A 20,169-nucleotide genomic window follows, 5' to 3' on the forward strand; every position below is an offset into this window, starting at 1 on the left:
CACTTTGGGCACAGTGGAGCAGGCTAACCCTTAAGGATAACTTTCTATGCAGGGTGTGGGAAGTCGAGGACAGTAACATGACAACATATCAGATAGTTGTTCCTTTATCCCAACGAAGATATATCTTACAGCAGATGCATGATGCAAAAACTTCTGCTCACTTAGGGATGACAAAAACCTTGAATAAAATCAGGCAGAACTATTACTGGCCAGGGCTACAGAGTGATGTAAGGAGCTATATCTCGGGCTGTGATGTGTGCTCCAGAAGGAAAGCTCCTCTCAAAACAAAAAGAGCCCCTATGCAGCCTTTACAGGTAGGCTACCCTTTAGAGAGGATAGCTACAGACATTCTTGGCGAATTTCCTGAGACAGAAAACGGAAATCGATACATTATCGTTATCTCAGATTACTTCACAAAATGGACCGAGGCATTTCCGATGCGAAATATGGAAGCACAAACCGTAGCTAAGATTGTCACTAATGAAGTAATCTGTAGGCTTGGATGTCCAGCGACAATTCATTCAGATCAGGGAAGACAATACGAGAGCATTCTCTTCACTGAGGTATGTAAGCTTCTCCAGATCCGCAAGACAAGAACCACACCATATCATCCGCAGTCAGATGGTATGGTGGAACGGTTCAACAAAACATTAGCCACTATGCTGAGCGCCTACGTGGATGAGAATCATCGAGATTGGGATGAAAGCATTCCGTTTGTGATGATGGCTTATAGAGCGTCTCAACATGAATCCACTGGCTATAGTCCTAACATGCTCATGTTAGGAAGGGAGGTCGCTACACCTCTAGATATCATGTATGATATGCCTTCGTCTTGGAAAGAAGTACCTAGAAGTGAATGGGTTTGGATAATGCAAGATCGGATGGAGAGAGCACACGCCTTTGTCAGGCGTCATGCAGAAGGTGCAATGTTTCGTCAGAAACATTATCATGACATGAAAATGTCCTATGAGAAGTTCAAGGAAGGAGAAAATGTATACGTATACTTCCCCCAGCGCAAAGTTGGATGCTCACCGAAGTTCACGTCCTACTGGCGGGGACCGTTCAAGATACTCACAAAACTATCGGAAGTTTTGTATAAAGTTAACTGTGGTCGGAATGGTAAAGACCAGGTTATACATTGTGACCGCTTGAAAACGTGCAAAGCTCAGATTCTGAAAGGAGAGAACGAATTGCAGACCCCTCTGGAGAGCAGCATGGAAAGCCAACTTGATGTTCAGTTTGAGTCAGAGGTTATTGATGAGCGTCAGTCAAAAGTAGAGGTTACAGATGAACTAGCTGGGGAATTCGAGTCCAAGCGCAACAGACGTGCTCCAGTCTGGATGAGAGATTATGTGACAGAATAAATTGTTCAATAAAACAAGTAGATATTGTACATATTAGTTTTGTTGTTTATTGGAATGATTCTGATTTTGTGTATAGTGGATAGATAGTCTTATTCATATAGAGGAATGTTCATGCTCAGATGCATCATCGATTTTTATGAAAGCTTTTATTTTACATTGTAGTATGGTTAACACAAAGACGACCCCTCGGAGGGCAAAGGAAATATGTCCTGTGTGTTTTGTTGAACTGGATGGTAAGGACGCATGGTCCGAACATGTGCTGAGCTGTGCAAGCAGTATGATGGTGTGCAAAGCCTGTCATGTATCCTTTAAGAAGAAGGAGTATCTGCAGAAACACATGCGGACAAAGCATCCCGATGCCCCTTCCTCAACACATAAGGACACAAGTCATGATCAGGAAGACGACAGTGACTGGGACGTGGACCCCGAAGTTCAACTCGGTGAGGTTCGGACTGAACCCGCAGAAAAAGAGATGGAAGCTTTACCATCAACCTCTCAGGATGACTTCATCTCAGGAAGAGTGATTCGAAAAAGAACAGCGCCAAGTCCAGTGTTTTCGTCTAAACGAACCAACCTTGGCGTTGTTGAAGAAACCGTGTCGAAGAAAAGTGTGGAGTTTGGGATTCAAACTGACAACCTGGATCCTGTCCTATCCAAGATCATGGTAGATGAATCTACTCAAACAGAGGGCTATCATCGCAGAGTGAAGGAGATCACCATCACCAAATACCATGAAAATGGGCAGAAAATTAAGAGAATCAAAGAAAGTGAAGAACTGTTTGATTTGTAGATACTTATAAACATTGTAGCTGTACTGTGTTTGACGAACATTTTGTTTCATTTTACATTTTTGTTATTTGCATGTGTATGTATGCTTATTCATGTTCATCCCCAAGAAGGTGCTATACATCCATCACTCATTCTGTACATTATTCATGTTTGATACGTCATCCTTTTTAGATAAAAATTTAAAAAAAAAAAATATATCTATGTTATCGTTTTGTCATGCGAGGACGCATGAAGCAATGAGGCGTGGGTTATGTAACAAATGATCGGGTTTGGGGTTCAGATAATTTTTATATCATACGGGTGTTATCTTTGATGCTAATGGTAATGTGCGAGGATAGTCCGGATGACACTACTATATATAAGAGCACACTCGAGAGAAGAGCTGATTCTGTGTTCGGCTGTCAAAGGAGTAGGTACGTTAATACGACTGCACAGTGTTCGTATTGGGTTAATCTTTAAATAGCGCGTTAATATTTACTCGTATTTTATTAGCTGAGTGTACCTGGCTGCAGCTTGTGTCGGCTGCAGAGATACAGGCCTGTACATGTGATATAGGCATAGAGCCTTATCAGGACAGATCTCGCAGGTCTCGAGGCTGAGACCTGTGCCTCGGATAGAGCCCCGGGTTATAACCCACAGATCTTCAAGCCCCATCCCTTATAAATAACTTGTGAATTATTTGTTTTGCATGCTTAAGGATAGGTCATCCTTACAACTATATCTGTATATATTGACTCGTAGTTTTTGTGATAGTTTCATGTCGGTATTCATATATGATTATTAAATAAACACATTCCCCAGACTGGTCTCAATCACCGAACCCAAAACACGTTACACATTTTTTTTTCTTATGTTTTTTTTTTCAAATATCTTTTTTTTACTTATAAGACCTATGTCGAATACTCTGTATGAAAATGTGCATATCTACTTATATTTAAAGATCCTATACATCTATGTTGAAAAATTATGTAGTAAGTACTTTTGCTATTGTATTAAGAACAAATGTAAATAAACAATAAAAATTAAAAAAAAAAAATTTACACAAGTAGCGCTTCAATATACATCAAATACGATGCTAGAGAGAGAAAGAGAGATAGAACTAAAAGAGTTCGGTTGGCATACAGTATTAAAACAATTATGATTTAGAATATTGGAACAATGTTTTTTTCCAATTATCTTCAATTTTCAAATGAATAAATTCCTTTCATTGAACTTACATTGCCAATTTAATTTAAATTCATTTCCCTTTGTATAAAACTGTGCATTTAAAAAATTTAACTGGTAATTGCACTTAACGTATTTCCATACTTGCAAAACTGAATGGGGGAATAGGACAATGTTATTTTGCAGCGTCGGCCATTCCTGCAAACCTCTTCCATGGCCTGTTTACGGTAATTTAATGTATCATTGATGTAAAAAATGAATATAATATTCCAAACCTTATCAAATATTAGAGATATTTTCATTTAGAGAATTTCCCTTCTTTCAGATGAAATGATATCGATACTAGAAGTACGGTGGCGTATAAGTGTACATAATGGCTACTGCGTCCGAACAATCCCACCAAATGCAGACAGCAATCAAATGCGACACATGTGAAAATAATGCTATACATTTGTGTAGAACTTGTCATGACCGGCTATGTGATAGATGCAAAGATATCCATTCCAAAAGCAAGGCCACCTTTGACCACGATATTGTTTTGTTAACTTTTGAATCCCTGACTTTGTCCCCTGAATGTCCTTCTTCATACGTATGCAAGTGGCATCCCAAATTTCGTGCAAGTATTGGATGTCAAAAATGTAAGGTACCAGTTTGTGAGAAATGTCTTATTGGGGAGCATAATGGTCACAATCTGATTGAATTTACTCAACTGTTTCAATACAGGAAAGAGAAGCTTGAAGAGAAACTATCCAAAGTTCGTTCTGAGCTTCCAAAATATGAATCAAATCTGGAGAAGGTCAGACAAAGGCAGAAAGAAGTGTCCGAAAACAAGGACATGGTGAAAAAAGAAATCGAATATCATTACGAAAGTGTTGTTTCTACTCTTGAAGCGTATAAACAACAATTGTTGAACAGTGTTGATGTGAAAACCGCAGCTGACCTTAGCTTACTGAAGGATCAAGAAAATGATTTACAAACATACATAAAAAGTATGTTAGAATACATAGCTAACATTCAAAATGAAGATTTACAAGAGAAATTATCTTTCATTTTATATAGCATATGCTCAACGGATGATATTATACCCCAAAAGTGCCCATCATTTTCAAGCCCTGGAATGTTAACATATTCAAAAGGCTGCATAGAGAAATATATTATGCGCAAAATTTCTGGTTTTGTATGCAAGGGTCCTAGAAATACCAACCTTCTGCAAAAAGAAGCAGTTCATGTAATTAAGACTATTCACCTGAACCGAGGACAAATTAAATCACTTTGTTTTGATTCAGGGTTATATTGGGTTTTTTCATCGAATGAAAGTACTTATAAGAAATATAATGAGGAAGGCGTCTGTGTTGATGAAATTCATGTTAGCATCAATCAATTTAGAAACCAGCCATTTTGCATCGTTGACAGCGAAAGAGTATGTGCAATTTACAGGAAAGATACTTTTAAACTGTACATGTTGAAAGATTCACAGCATAAATTATTTATCGACTTCGAAGATATGGGGATCGCTTGTGTTTGCTTAACCAACGATGGTGAAATATTGGTAGGAATAGTTTATTCAAAGGCCAATTTTTTAGGAATTGCTCGGTACAGTATTGAGGGTGAACGCAAACAACTGTTGACACATATGATGGAAAATTGGACTCCAAAACCACTTTTGTCGGGTACCAACTTCCGTGTATATATTGACAAAAATGTCAATGGGGACATTTGTCTATCAGGTGACACAGATCTGAGTCAGGTTGTAAACGTTATCAGTCAAAATGGAAACTATAGGTTTACTTACGAAGGCAAAGAAGCTTCTTTATCTCATTCGTTTTTACCTCGGGGGATATGTACCAATGAGTTTGGTCAGATTCTCATTGCAGATGAAAACAACCATGGAATCCATGTCCTGGATAAGGACGGTGGTTTTCTTACCATGATAACCATTCCGGGCGAACCACAGGCTTGTCCAATTTCTTTATGCATAGACCGCCAAAATAACCTCTGTATTGGCTGGGGAGATGGTAAAATAAGAATCTTGAAATATCTAGATTAGTCGTTGTTCAGTTTTAAAATGTTCTTCTGAACATGTATACATATAGTACTGTTAAGTTTCGGTTAATCTCTAACAAGACTTTTTTTTATTGGTAAGCCTAATGTTTTGACAGTTTCTACTAGATGCAGTTTCGGTGGCATTGTGTAAATTTGATAACTGAATATTTTTCACTTACTATGTACATTTAAAATGAATTTTATCTTACGCAATTTTTATATTATTTTGTGTGCCATTGTACAATATTTACATCCACCAAGTATTATTCCCTCTATTTCTTACGGAAACTTATAGTTTATTCATAGCTCCATAGAAACAGCCAGACTGAAATCAACACGCCCCGTTTATCGATTGGTCGAAATCTACGGCGGCTGAAACTGACAAGAAAGTGACAGGATTGAATTTGCCACGCCCTGTTTATCGACTGGTCGAGACCTACAACTACCGATGAAAAATCACGGACTGCACGAACTAACCATGATGATGTCAGATTCGAAGTCTCACTGGAGACGATTTGGCTGTTTCTTTTAACTAACGTACTTTTGTACATTAACAGTAATTTAGTGAATTTTACTTACTTTTTACGCTCAATTTATTAATAAGTTAAAATAAAGATGTTAATATAAACAATAAAATGCTCACTTTGATGATTCATTTGGGTTATGAAGGTAGCGATCATTGCAGAAAAAAATTACATAACCCGCTAACGCGGGTTATGTATTTTTTCTGCAATGTCGCTACCTTCATATCCCAAATGAATCACCAAAGTGAGCATCTTATTGTTTAAATGAAGCGTATGAAGTGGTAACATTTTTCGTTTTAAACTTTGTATTGAATGTCAATTGTTACATAAGTTACGCCCATTTCTTTTGAAAATGTATTTGTATGTGTACCTTCTTGGGCGTACCGTTTCAATATGTTTAAACGGTTTTAACATGCACGCACTTTGAATTTCCTTGCGGGAAAAATACTTCCCATTGTACTCTCTATTAATTACCGAATTAACTAGAATCTTAGAACATTTTGGCATGTATAACTCGGTTATGTTTGATATTTGAAATGCAAATGAATATAAGAACATTTTCATTTTGAAAGAAAAAAATGGGCATTAAAATCGACATAAAACCGATCCAGTGCGTTTACATATGGAGAGAAAAGGTGTCAAATTTCCTAATTTCTTGTTTTACGGTGTCATATCATAAAATAGTTTACAATAGTTTTTGACACTTAAATTATGTCATCACTAAGTTTTTATAATAAGTAAAATATGACGCGATTTTACTCTTCAAATGTAATAAGCAAATCATAGGTGCCCTACTACCGGTATATCTTTTAAAAGATAAATAGTATTTTGTACCATTGCTATATTAAATTGTTTTTACAATACGTCACTTTATTTAGTATTGATCTAAAAATAAGTATGTCCTTATGGTTGTTTGTTTTCTGTGTCACTAGCATTTCAAACATTTGAATTTTAATTAATCGGCAGAGATGTAAAATTTCAATTGATATTTTTTTTCTTATTTTTAAATGGGCATGGTCACGATATTGGTCAAAGTCTATTTTTATGCTTTCATTAATTACAATGCTTTAGCAATGCATTTCTTATAATCAGATAAAATTTGAGAAGTCATTTGTAGATTTACAAGCAAGATAAAGGGCTAACAATTCCTTGTCATGTAAACAAGGCTCGTGCCCTGTTTTTGTTTACATTGGTTCAATATACCAGTAAAAAATCTTTTTCCAGTTTACTTGTCTATCTTTTTATTTATTTTAAGCATAGATAAACAGTTCCTTGCGTTGTACACATTCGTTTAAGGCTTAAAACTGAAATTTTTACTTCAACGTTCAAAATGTAAACAAACGCTTTGTTTACATAGCGAGGGATTTCAATCTCTGTAACTCGATTATAACTCAATAAATGACACTCAAATTTCTGTTGCCTATTAAAATTGCCTTTTTGAAGCATTGTAAATATTAAAATCGGAAAAATAATTTTTGACCAACATCGTGACCATGTCCCTTTAATGCAACAAAATACCAATACTCTGAAAATCATGCATCAAATATAATAAAATGAGAAAGAAAATTAACAATGTTGCGTAAACAAGGGTTCTGTGGATTAACAATAAAAAAAAACAACTCCGGGCTTAGAATATTTAAACATTTTAAGTTTTTTAGTTTATTTCAACTATAACACTTTATAATAAAAATTAAAAGAGTAAATTTCCCTTAATCTTCAATTGGAAATTTAAGTAAAATTTATTTGTCTTCATAAAACGAGAAATTTACAACCTTAACCATACTTTAAGATCTTGAGGCGCAATAGGGCAGTGTGTGTATAATGTTTCGCATCGTCATTCATTTGTGCAAACATTTTCGTTGACTGGTTTACGGTAATGATTTTCATTTATCTTGATGTAAATATACATGTATGTGTATAGTATCCAAAACGTTAAACCTACGGTTAATTGTATGTGTACATAAAGTCCAACTTCGTTTGAGCCTAATTCCATAATATAGTAAAAATATCGAATGGTTTGTCAATAATAATTCATTTCATAAATACTTTTAGTGTTTAGAACACATTTAACACATGACATTGAACTTTAGAACAATTCGAATTTGAGAACTCAAACCCTGAGTAAACAACGTCCTCAAAGACAAAGAATTCTTTTTTACAAAGCTACACTCAAAATATGCGGAAATATATGGCCAACATTCAAGATAAAGATTTGAAAGAGAGAATGGCACTTATCTTTTACACTGATATAGATTAAAATATGTCACAATTTAATTTTCAATCCGAGGAATGATAAAATAATCCGATCGAAGGGCAGTTTGACAAAGAAATACTTTTAGGCCGATTTTATAACCGTGTCGATATCTTAAAATCACTTGAAAAGGAGTCTATGCAGATAGTTAGGGATCTCAATTTGGATAAAGATGGGATTGTTTTAATTGCTCACTTGACGTATTCAAGTGGTAAAAATGCTTTCGTTAAATATGACGAGGGTGGCAACGAAATGGATATATTGAAAGCTAAAATGTTTGAAGTAAACCAGAATTGTGTTGTTAAAAATGCAAATATTGTCTTCTTTAGAAATGATTTCAGTAAAATAAACATGTTGGAAGATTCGCAGACGAAGATATTCTTTGATGTCGCTCCTATGGCAGTTGCATGTATTTGTCCAACCAAAGATGACAATCTATATATTGATAGGATAGTGTGAATCATAACATCTTGCAATTGGTCGATTCAGTTAAGTCTAGTGAATGCAAACAATACATAACACCCTTGTTTGGCAATTGGACTCCATGGTCATATTTCAGCAATAGAAATAACAACAGACTACATGTAGACGAAAATTTCCATGCTGCTATTTGTTTATCAATGTAAGCAGTACACGTTCTTCAACCAAACGGTAAACATAAGTTTACTTACAGAGGATAAGAAGCGTTTTTTCTCAGTCGTTTCTGTACCGGAGAATGCATACTAGTAATAGAATTTTCTTGTAAGTGAGTCATAGCTGACATATCTTTCGTTTTTCGTTATCGCTCTTCAAATCTGCTTTAAAATGTTTATTTGTTTTCATTATTTAATTCTTTACTTATATATGTGGCATTGTGTTTTGTTTAATGCTAATGAAGAGTCAGTACGCTGTTCAGGAAAAACTAAATAGCCACCAGTCTCATGATTATTTAACAATTAAACGACAATCTAGTACTTGTAATAAACAATCATTTCTCATTTCAGTCTCATTTTCATTTATGTAAGATATGTTTTACTAAATTTTGTGATGCTATAACCATTCTGTCGTCATAAATGATTTTACGGCTTTTGAAGGAATTACCGGTACGTAGAAAATTTAAAACAATTTCTTGACATTCAATGTTAAATAATGTAAAAAGTAATCCCGATACCTATATTCAATTTGACATAATTTTAAAGTGGTGGTCAAGAGCTTGTTTAATTCCGTTTTGGAGGAGACTGTATAGGCATTTTAGATATTTGACCCGTGCGTGCACGGGTTGACATTGCATATGATATTGGACATTTACGAAACAGATTCATCGACACACCGGAATGTTGACATTTACATAACCATGCTTTAAGACTACAAAAATGCTATTAATTTCACTACACTCTGCTTAGTTAGAATAATCTAACTGTCTCGGAACAGGCTTTCATCACAGTCAAGATGCCTCCCATATACCCGTAATGTAGAAAAAAAAAAGCATAATCGCTCCGACACGATTTTGGAGAAAATTAATGAGGCTGCATTGAAAATAACAGTCAAATTTTCATCTAAAAATTTCATTCATTTTGATGAAGAATTCCAACACTTTTTCACCAACGTTTTTTTACTTGCTTTGAATTTACAACCATGTTGACATTCGGAACTTTTGGCGATATTTCATAATGCACCGAGTGAGAGTTTTCTCCCGTATTCCTTTGATGACCACTGGATCCGGTTGTATCAATATTTAATGGTTTATTAAAGCATTATTAAACTCCATATATTTAATGAGTCATTAATTTCCGTTGTATCAAAGTTTAAATGAACGAATTGGTTCATTAAAAGTCCATTAAATTCCCACATTTTAATGATGCCAATGGGGCTTCATTAACGCTTAATAACGCTAAATAACAATTGCGGCCAACGTGATGTTTCATCAATTAGGGCGAAGAAGAGCCGACAGAGTTTTTCGCGAACGTTTTTCTATTGACAATATGTGTGACGAGGAAATTCGGAGGAGATATCGGTTCAGTAAAGAATCCATAAAGCAAATTGTGGATATGATTGTGGATATGATTGATCCAATCATCGGCCCCAAAACGAAGAGATCACAAGCTCTCTCTACAGAGTTACAGGTACACCACTGACCAAAAAAAAAACTTACTTTGCCATAAGCCTCTGCATATATACTGTTTGTCAATGGCCTCTGTCAGGCAACAACAAGGGCTAGCTCACATTTGTTTAACTTGGTTGCGTCACACGTGTCGTCATTTTGGTGGCGGATCCTAGAAATTTTTATAGCTGATACTGAAGAATATTGATTTAACTTGTCACACAAAAAATAGAACTCTGCATTTTTTTTCAAATATTCCTACTTGTCTTTATCAATTTACGCTTTGATTTTGTTTACACTTTGATTTTGTTTACCAAAAAAAGTGACACCGAATTATTAGAGTTATCCACCTTTGTATAAATGATCAAAATGACAGATGCTAAGAACGAAGATTTGTTGGTTTTTAGCTCACCTGAGCTGAAAGCTCAAGTGAGCTATTCTGATCACATTTTGTCTGTCGTCCGTCTGTCCGTCTGTCTGTCCGTCCGTCTGTCCGTCTGTCCGTAAACTTTTCACATTTTCAACATCTTCTCAAGAACTACTCGGCCAATTTCAACCAAACTTAGCACAAATCATCCTTAGGCAAAGGGGATTCAAAGTTGTGACAATTAAGGGCCACACCCGTTTTCAAGGGGAGATAATTAGAAATAAATGAAAAATTTCGAGAAATTTTCAAAAATCTTCTTCTCAAGAACCAGAGAGCCAGGAAAGCTGAAACTTGTGTGGAAGCATCCTCAGGTAGTGTAGATTCAAAGTTGTGAAATTCATGACCCCCGGGGGTAGGGTGGGGCCACAATGGGGGGTCGAAGTTTTACATAGGAATATATAGAGTAAATCTTTAAAAATCTTCTTCTCAGAAACTAAACAGCCAGGAAAGCTGAAACTTGTGTGGAAGCATCCTCAGGTAGTGTAGATTCAAAGTTGTGAAAATCATGATCCCCGGGGGTAGGGTGGGGCCACATTGGGGGGGGGGGTGTTAAAATTTTACATAGAAATACATGTATATAGAGTAAATCTTTTAAAATCTTCTTCTCAGAAACTAATCAGCCAGGAAAGCTGAAACTTGTGTGGAAGCATCCTCAGGAAGTGTAGATTCAAAGTTGTGAAAATCATGACCCCTGGGGGTAGGGTGGGGCCACAATGGGGGGTCGAAATTTTACATAGGAAAATATAGAGTAAATCTTTAAAAATCTTCTTCCCAGAAACTAATCAGCCAGGAAAGCTGAAACTTGTGTGGAAGCATCCTCAGGTAGTGTAGATTCAAAGTTGTGAAAATCATGATCCCTGGGGGTAGGGTGAGGCCACATTGGGGGGGGGGGTGTTAAAATTTTACATAGAAATACATGTATATAGAGTAAATCTTTTAAAATCTTCTTCTCAGAAACTCATCAGCCAGGAAAGCTGAAACTTGTGTGGAAGCATCCTCAATCAGTGTAGATTCAAAGTTGTGAAAATCATGATCCCTGGGGGTAGGGTGGGGCACAATGGGGGGTCGAAGCTTTACATAGGAATACATGTATATAGAGTAAATCTTTAAAAATCTTCTTCTCAGAAACTTATCAGCCAGGAAAGCTGAAACTTGCGTGGAAGCATCTTCAGGTAGTGTAGATTCAAAGTTGTGAAAATCATTATCCCTGGGGTAGGTTGAGGCCACATGGAGGGGTGGGGGTGTTAAAGTTTTACATAGGAATATATAAAGTAAATCTTTAAAAATCTTCTTCTCAGAAACTAATCAGCAAGATGATTCTTTATAATTGTTAAAACTTTGGCTCCAGGACAATTCTTCGGCCTCACAAGAAGGTTCAGAGTTTGATGTAGCTAAATATCCCATATATAAACAATTGTAAAGGATCTTTTTGAGAACTGCAATACTCAACATGCGATATGACGATAAAATTGAAGCAGGCAGCTATTTTTTCATTAGAATCTTTTTGTATTACTGTATTGAGTTATTGCCCTTGATTTATTGATTCTTGATTATTTTAATTAATGCATCCACTGTTAACCAATTATTGTGATGATTATTTTTATACAATAATAAATATTCAATGTATATAAGTTGTTCTTCATAAGAAGTTTTGGGTTAGGCCGGATTATTTTGTTTATTTTTGATTTCCAACTTTTAGATACTATGAATTATTTAAGGCCGGCAGATATATAAGGACAGTGTCTATTGCATTAAGATGAGCGACTGTTTGGGGTTAAACTTAAACAGGTCGAGACCACTACATTGTGTGACGTTGGCATAAATTTGCATACTAAATTAGCCATCTGTTTACTTTTACCGATAAACCAATCAGGTGAATGAGTTGCAAGATATGTGGGCTACTACAAGTTTCAGTGTATACAAAGCGTATTGAAAATATATACCATTTTGAATTGTCCTTTGGAAACTCATTTTGAATGATTTTTCAGAATTTATGAAATTAATATGGACAATTATGTCTGAACTTCAATTTCTATGCTCACATTTAAAAAATATTGCATATGAGGACTTATATCAACCTATTTAAATACCTCATTGCCAATGTTCAAAAGAGAGGTACGTCCTATTGAATTAAAAGCAGTGAGTACCGTTTTTTTCACGTGTTACCCCATATTTGGGAAAACATTAGTAGAATGCGCGTTGATATTTTCTTTAGGGACATTCATCAGAATGCTTAACGGACAAAATACTACATGTATATGCTGCATAGCTTGCACTTCTGCGTTTGTATATGTGTGCATTTCTAGTACCGTGGCTATTCACGTATGTTAAAAGTGTACAGTTACTTGTATTTATTTCTAGTGCACAATGATAAAGTCACCAAAACACAATTGTGCGCTTTTTCTTATTTTTGAAGCAACAATTGATCAACTAAAACAACGGTATTTTTCAATGTGAGCATGGAACAAAGTTAATGGTACGTAATCTTTCCTTTTTTACCTTCTAAAGTAAAAATCAAGATGTACAAACATTCCGGCAAGCAATTAAATATTGTGAATAAAACAGACAAAAACCACGTGCGTTTGTTGAATCGTAAACACGTTGTAGACCGTCATACATTGCAACTCATTCAGTGGATTGGAGAATCTGCTTGACGTAAATACTGTCACGTGTTAAATATTGCTATCTATATAAGGTAGTGTACCCGACCTGTTAAACAGGTATGGATAGATTGAGTGTGTGTACATCCCTGCTCTATCTAATCTTTGTGTTTTCTAACCTTCGATACAAAGTGTGCGGTCATTCCTGCCCTGTATCGCATTAATACAAGTGTGCAGTCATACCTGCTTGTATTGGTGGTGGTTGCGGCGGAGCACTAGTGTATGGTCATCCCTGCTGGTGTTCAGGCCTTTCTAGCGCAAGTGTGTGGAACTCCCTGTTTGCGTAAGGTTGAGCTGTTGGCGTAAGTGTGCGGTCATCCCTGCCTGCTTGCGTAAACGTTGGTACCTGTTGAGTTGTGTAGGTGTGCGGTCATCCCTGTCTGCGTAACGTGTGCAGGAGCAGTGATTAAAGTCTGCTCTTGTAAATATTGGCAGCAATCAGGGCTATCCGAGTTCCAAGGGGGAAAATGGATTTTATTTATACAGGATCTACATGTAGTATTGTACATTGTCCAGATTGTTTGTTTTATGACTCCATTAAGCTGACTTTATCATACCTATTGTTCCTCAGGTGAGCGATGTGGCCCATGGGCCTCTTGTTTATTAAGCCTACCGGTTATATAATTAATTTAGGAATAGGAAATCATTCTTGGAGTATTATGAGGTGATAATTTTGGTCGGGGCGTGATCAAATCCAATAAAGGGCTTTATTGATCACGCCCCCACCAAAATTATCACCTCATAATACTCAAAGAATGATTCCTAATTAATACTTTACTTATATTTATATAATTTTATGCCATTGTTCGATTAAGTATAAAATATAAATAACCAAACCCCGCTTGCGCCTCAATTATACGTTATTTGAAGTTTTGGCTTTTATAGTACAAAATCGAAACGTAGTGTTATCACAGGCAAAGACACTAGTAATTGAGAATGTATGTGTTTACGCAGTTACATGTACTGTATTGTTAGTGATGAAAAGACCATACATAGCTGCTTCATTTTACTGCTTTAATGAGATACACATATAACGTTATATGCACACAATACAATAACGTTATTTATATTGTGCAGTGGTAGTTACGACTTTGTTAATGCGCTTGGAAAAAGAAAAAAAAATATTCATTTAAATTTTATTTCAATAATGAGTTTCAAACCCAGACAACCCATTTAATGTAGGCGAGTCTTTGTAGAGGCAGGGACGTATATACAGTATATACGTCCCTGGTAGAGGTCAACGATCTTCTCACTCACTACCGATAGTGGTTTGGCGCAAGGCCCTCCACCCGTCTTTCTCTGGGACAGTTTGTTGCAACTGAACTCTTTTTTTGCAGTCTGGTGCATATTTGTCCACTTTGTTTTTATTTCTTTAATCGATCGATTTGAAATTCCTAAAGCATTAATCTGTGACGTGATATTTTCCCATACTTTCTTCTTTATTTCGTTAGTGATGGTATTCGTAAATTTGCTGTTAATTGTGTCGATATTTTTTCAACCAAGTCAGCAAGTAGCTGAATTTCGCTTGTATCAAAATCCCCCCCCCCCCCCCTGTTTCTACTTAACTTTGTTCGGACGTCGGCGTCTGTCATCTTGCTAGAATGTTTACAAACAAAGCAGACGCCCCGGAAGTTGACGAGCATAGCATTATGGGTAATATTTAAAGAATAAGAAAGCTTTAACGAGGCTGGGGGTGGCTGCCATATTAAAGCGTTTTTATCTCTACACAAAAAAGATTTTCACTTTAATGTTCTATAACTCTTACGTCGTACTGAAATTGTTTTTGTAAAAAATGGATATGATGGTACTGAAGCATTATTTAAAGAGTTAATTGATGGTAACCAAGGGATACAAGATGCCAAAAAATCATTTTAGCTGTTTTTCAGCATCTTTTTTACTATTCAAAGGGAGGTAACTTGTAAAACTCCAAATATTTTGTTCAAATATTTTCTTTCTTTCTTTTTTTTTTTTAATTTCACCATCAAAAATCTTTTTTAATGCTCAATCTCTATTACATATGTAATGATTATTATCATGTTAAAATTTGGAAATAATTTTGTGGCTACTTTTTTTTCTTTACATATTTGCATTTGTGTGTCAAATATATTTTTTGGTAAAATTGTAAAATTTTTCTTTATAACAAATAATGTTAAGTTTTTAGGTCTTTCCACCTTTCAGGTGAAAGACCTCTTGATTTCTTTATGTTTTTAGGTCTTTCCACCTTTCAGGTGAAAGACCTTTTGTTTTTCTTCTGTTTTTTATTTTTTTTCTTCTCTTTTTTTCCAGGGACAGCTTTTTTATTTCTAGAGATATTGAAGCAATGTTTTCTTTATGTGATTGACCATTAAAAGTTATGGTACCAAATGACCCTTTGGTTGATCACTCCCAGAGCTTACAAAGTGATTGCCCTTTGTGTACGAAGTGATTGTTATCGCTACTCCTCTGAAACCATAAGAGATAGAGACTTGAAACTTTTACTAACGTCTGTAGTACACTTAGACGCTCTTTCAATCTATTCATACCGAAAGGTTCCGAGACCCCCTTCTAGTAGTTATTGCCCCTGAAAGTATTTCAATTTCCATAAAATCACTTCCAACTTTTTTACTATTTGTCATAGAGACTTCGGACCACTTGGGATGGATGCGTCGTCCTTGGCCGATAAAAATGACGTAAAGGTCAAAGGTCAAGGTCATTTGAAAATCTGTGTATTCATGAGTTTTCGTATCTCTGTTGTTTAGGGTGATATAGAGAAATTGGATCAAGGATGTAGTAGGACGTCTTAAGACATTTCAAAATGTAGCCCTTCAGCTCCCCTCTTGTAATAGTTAGTGAGTAATTGCCCCTTTTGTACGAAATGCTTGTTATCGCTACTCCTCTGAAACCAAAAGAGGTAGAGACTTGAAACGTTTACCAATGTCTTCATTACACTTAGAAGTTTCTTCAATCTATTGATCCCAAAAGGGTCCGACGTCCCTTTCTGGCAGTAATTCCCCTTTCAATTTCATTGATTTCACAAACACATACGAAATAAACACCCCCCCCCTTATTTTTAGGTTTGACCTTGACCCTTGACCTTTGACCTTGACCTTTAAGGACCTGATGCGTTACAAGTTTATTTAACATATACATTTCAGATTCATTTATATGTGGAATTAGCTCTTTAAAACCACCCCCCCCCCTTATTTTTAGGTTTGACCTTGACCCTTGACCTTGACCTTTGACCTGACCTTGACCTTTGACCTCTTAGAACTAATGAGTAATAAGTGTATGCAACATATATATCAGGTTCAGTTATATGAACAATTTGCCCCCCCCCCCTTTCTTTTATACAAGGATTGATTTCTTATATGAACATGACCCTCGATATTTGAACTTGAAATTTGATATTCCTTTTTAAAATAAAACCTTAAAAAAGTGTTACAACTGTTTGTCAGAATTTTTTAAAAAGGTGAAACACTGCCTGCCATTTGACTCCAGACCGCGTTTTAGACTACGCCTCCAAATAAAAATTCCAGCTCCAGTAAAACTCTGTAGAACTTGGCGAAAATTCATGGGACTGTTCCTCACACCTGAATCTAATTGCCTGCCAAATTTCAAACGAAATGAACCCTATTGAAGAAAGTTATCCACCTCAGCGGCATCGAACCATCGTCCCGAGAAACGAAATTTCAACGCTTCGATATTTGTATCTAATAAATTCATGCTCAAATTTCACTGAAAATCTTTGTTTACATTTCTATCGGCAACCTGTGACGACTTGTGTTGAAGTGCAACGAAAGATAACTCTTCCTTCCCAGACCCCGATTTTAGATGAATTAAATTTACATTTTCTTTCAGTTTGTTTATTTCCCGACTTGGCTGAAATACATGACTGGCCTTAATTCAGTTCCGATTTTCCGTACTTGTAATCCACGAATGCATGACAGTTAGTAGATTTATAAGCACGTGCATTTCAAATCACAGGGAGAATTCGCATCAGCTGAGCAAAAGTGACGTTCCCACACCTTCAAATACCCGCCGGCGACCAGAGTTTGGCCTGGCCTGTTGATTTCTTAGTCAACGCTATCCGGCCACATTGTTTACAAGCAGCACTGATTTTTATGAATAAACTGGTGAACAAATACTGCCCTCCCAACCAATCGCTAAGCCCCTATCTATTCTAAAGGTTCCTCAGCGTTGGGTATCAATTTTAGATGGACAGAAGAACGCTTCGTCTCTTCTTTCTATCATCATCCAAATTTACTACACAACTCAACAAGTTTTACCTTCTATCAGATAACAAGCGAAATAGCGTAGTGGCAACACTCTCGCCTAGGAATCTATGGGTACTCGGATCGATACCACTGTGCGGAACCCATTTTCTTTTTTTTTACTTTTTTTTTCTTCGTAAATTGATTTTTCTCTAATTACTCAATAATTATCAACATTTTCGGGAATTTTTTTGAATCATTATGGAAGGTGGAAAGGCCTCTAATTGTTCCGTGAACAATTAGTCTACTAGTTTATTCTTCTTCTTTTTTTCTATTTAGCTCGGGGTGACTTTTTTATTATTAGAGTTATCCAAACAATTTAAACTTTATGTAATTGCTCATTAAAAGTTATGGTACCAATTGACCCTGTGTCAAAGAACTCCCAGAACTTACAGAGTTATTGCCCTTTGAGAAGAAAATGCTTGTTATCGCTACTCCTCTGAAACCATAAGAGATAGAGATTTGGAACTTTTACCAATGTCTTCATTACAGTTAGAGGTTTCTTCAATCTATTCATATCAAAAAGTTCTGAGGCCCCCTTGTAGTAGTTATTGCCCCTGAAAGTATTTCAATTTTCATAAAATCACTTCCAACTTCTTTATTATTTATAATAGAGACTTCGGACCACTTGGGATGGAAGCGTCTACCTTGGCCGAACAAAATGACATAAAGGTCAAAGGTCAAGATCATTTGAGAAGCTGTTAATTAATGAGTTTTTATATCTCTTTTGTTTATGGTGGTAGAGAAAAACTTTTTTATGGATTTAGTAGGACATCTTAAGACAATTTAAAATATAGCCCCTTGGCTCATACTTTTGAATAATTACAGAGTTATAGCCCCTATTGTACGAAATGCTTGTTATCGCTACTCCTCTGAAACCATAAGAGATAGAGACTTGGAACTTTTACCAATGTATTCAGTACACTTGGAGGGTTCTTCAATTTATCATACCGAAAGGATCTAAGGCCCCCTTCTAGTAGTTATTGCCCCTAAAAGTTTTTAAATTTCTATAACATCCTTTCCAACTTTTTTATTATTAGTCGTACAGACTTCGGACTACTTGGAATAAAAGCATCTACCTTGGCCGAACAAAATGACATAAAGGTCAAAGGTCAACGTCATTTGGAAGTCCGTTAATTAATGAATTTTCATATCATTTGAATTACAAAATTATAGCAAGGGTTTCAATAGCTTGCTGGATTGCGCAATAAGGTATTCAATTGGGTCAGCCAGGTATCACATCAAGTCCTGTGGTTACTCAAGTGGAACTTGCCATTCATTTTGTTCAAAGACAGCTAGCCTCTAGAGCACTCTCTTCTATTGTTAGTTAAATCTATTTCTATAGTATTGGCTTGATAATAATAAGAAATCTCTTAAAAAACCATTTATCAATTAATGGCTTCGTGGTTTTCCCATTTTATAATACAACATGTATCATAGGTATAATAATTTTTTGTATACCTTATTGAGCAATCTAGCAATTCATTAAAAATATTAGGTGGAAAGACCTCTAATTGTTCGAGAACAATTAGCCTACTAGTTGTTATTGTGTTTATTTTTAGTGATGTCACTGGTATCTTTTTTTGGCCTTAAATAATTTTTCATATATTTTTCATGTTTTTTTTTTTACATAATGTGCAATTGTTTCAGATGCAAGAAATGATAAAATTAACGATGATTGTGATGTGGTCTTTCACATTAAAATGTAAATTAAGAGTATATGAGACATTTCTGCAAATTTGGTGAAATTTGGAGACAATTTTTTTGGACCCCCCAGCCTCCTTAATGACTCATTAATATTTTAATGCTGCATTAACTAACAAACCTTTAATAACGGTTTTGTACAACAACCTTTAATGTGTTTATTAACTAATAATTTGTTTAGAATTTAATGATTCATTAGGCTTAATAACCACAGGCACTTGTTTCTGGGGAAAAAATTTACCCTATAGTATAATAATAACACAAGCCTTGTGACAAGGTATCTAACTCCGAATGAGGTAAACCACCCCCTCCCGTGTGTTGCAGTCGTTTTCGCTTTTATACGAAATGCAATGCAAAAGTGTTTAGTACCATTTTCTGTTACAATAAATTATCTAAACAACCATATATAGCATGCTTACTTTTGTTGTATTCTAATGTGCATAATCTGCGTCAAAACATGATAGACTCCAATTGAACCGTAGGCACTGACATGATACTGCAGAAACATAAACTCAAGAGCCTCCCGTGATTTAGCATGAATTTCATATAATATGATAAAGGTGGTCTCATAAAGGTGATGCCTCATAAAGGTGAAGCCTCGTCTCGGTGAGCTTTGTAATCTGTGATTACCTATGTTTTATAATAGCGGAGCTCTCGATCGTTTAAAGGGTTCCGAGGCATATTTTGGATTTTTTTTTTTATAAAATTAATATAATTAAATTATCCAGTGGGATAGAGCCCGGACTCTCTCTCCCGTTTTACTGCGTAAAATTATTAATATTGAATTTTCCGGGAGGCGGATCCCCTCTCCCCCTCCAGATCCATGCATGAGCAAGGAGTGTCGCATAATGAAATTAGAATGTTACTGTGTTTGGTCCACGGTAAACAGACGGCTGGTAAGTGACAGGAGTCT

At 35.8% G+C, this 20,169-nt stretch overlaps 1 protein-coding gene across 1 annotated transcript; it reads left to right on the forward strand.

Moving 5' to 3' along the window:
- The first annotated feature begins 3,463 nt into the window (after positions 1-3,463).
- Positions 3,464-6,039, forward strand: LOC128186189 (uncharacterized). The gene is made up of 2 exons (XM_052855959.1): positions 3,464-3,544; positions 3,643-6,039. The coding sequence occupies exon 2, from the start codon at positions 3,691-3,693 to the stop codon at positions 5,362-5,364; it is 1,674 nt and encodes a 557-aa protein (XP_052711919.1). The 5' UTR covers positions 3,464-3,544; positions 3,643-3,690; the 3' UTR covers positions 5,365-6,039.
- Positions 6,040-20,169: the final 14,130 nt, after the last annotated feature.

The sequence above is a fragment of the Crassostrea angulata genome, chromosome 5 (genome assembly GCF_025612915.1).
Source record: "Crassostrea angulata isolate pt1a10 chromosome 5, ASM2561291v2, whole genome shotgun sequence".
In the NCBI taxonomy this organism is placed as follows: Eukaryota; Metazoa; Mollusca; class Bivalvia; order Ostreida; family Ostreidae; genus Magallana; species Magallana angulata.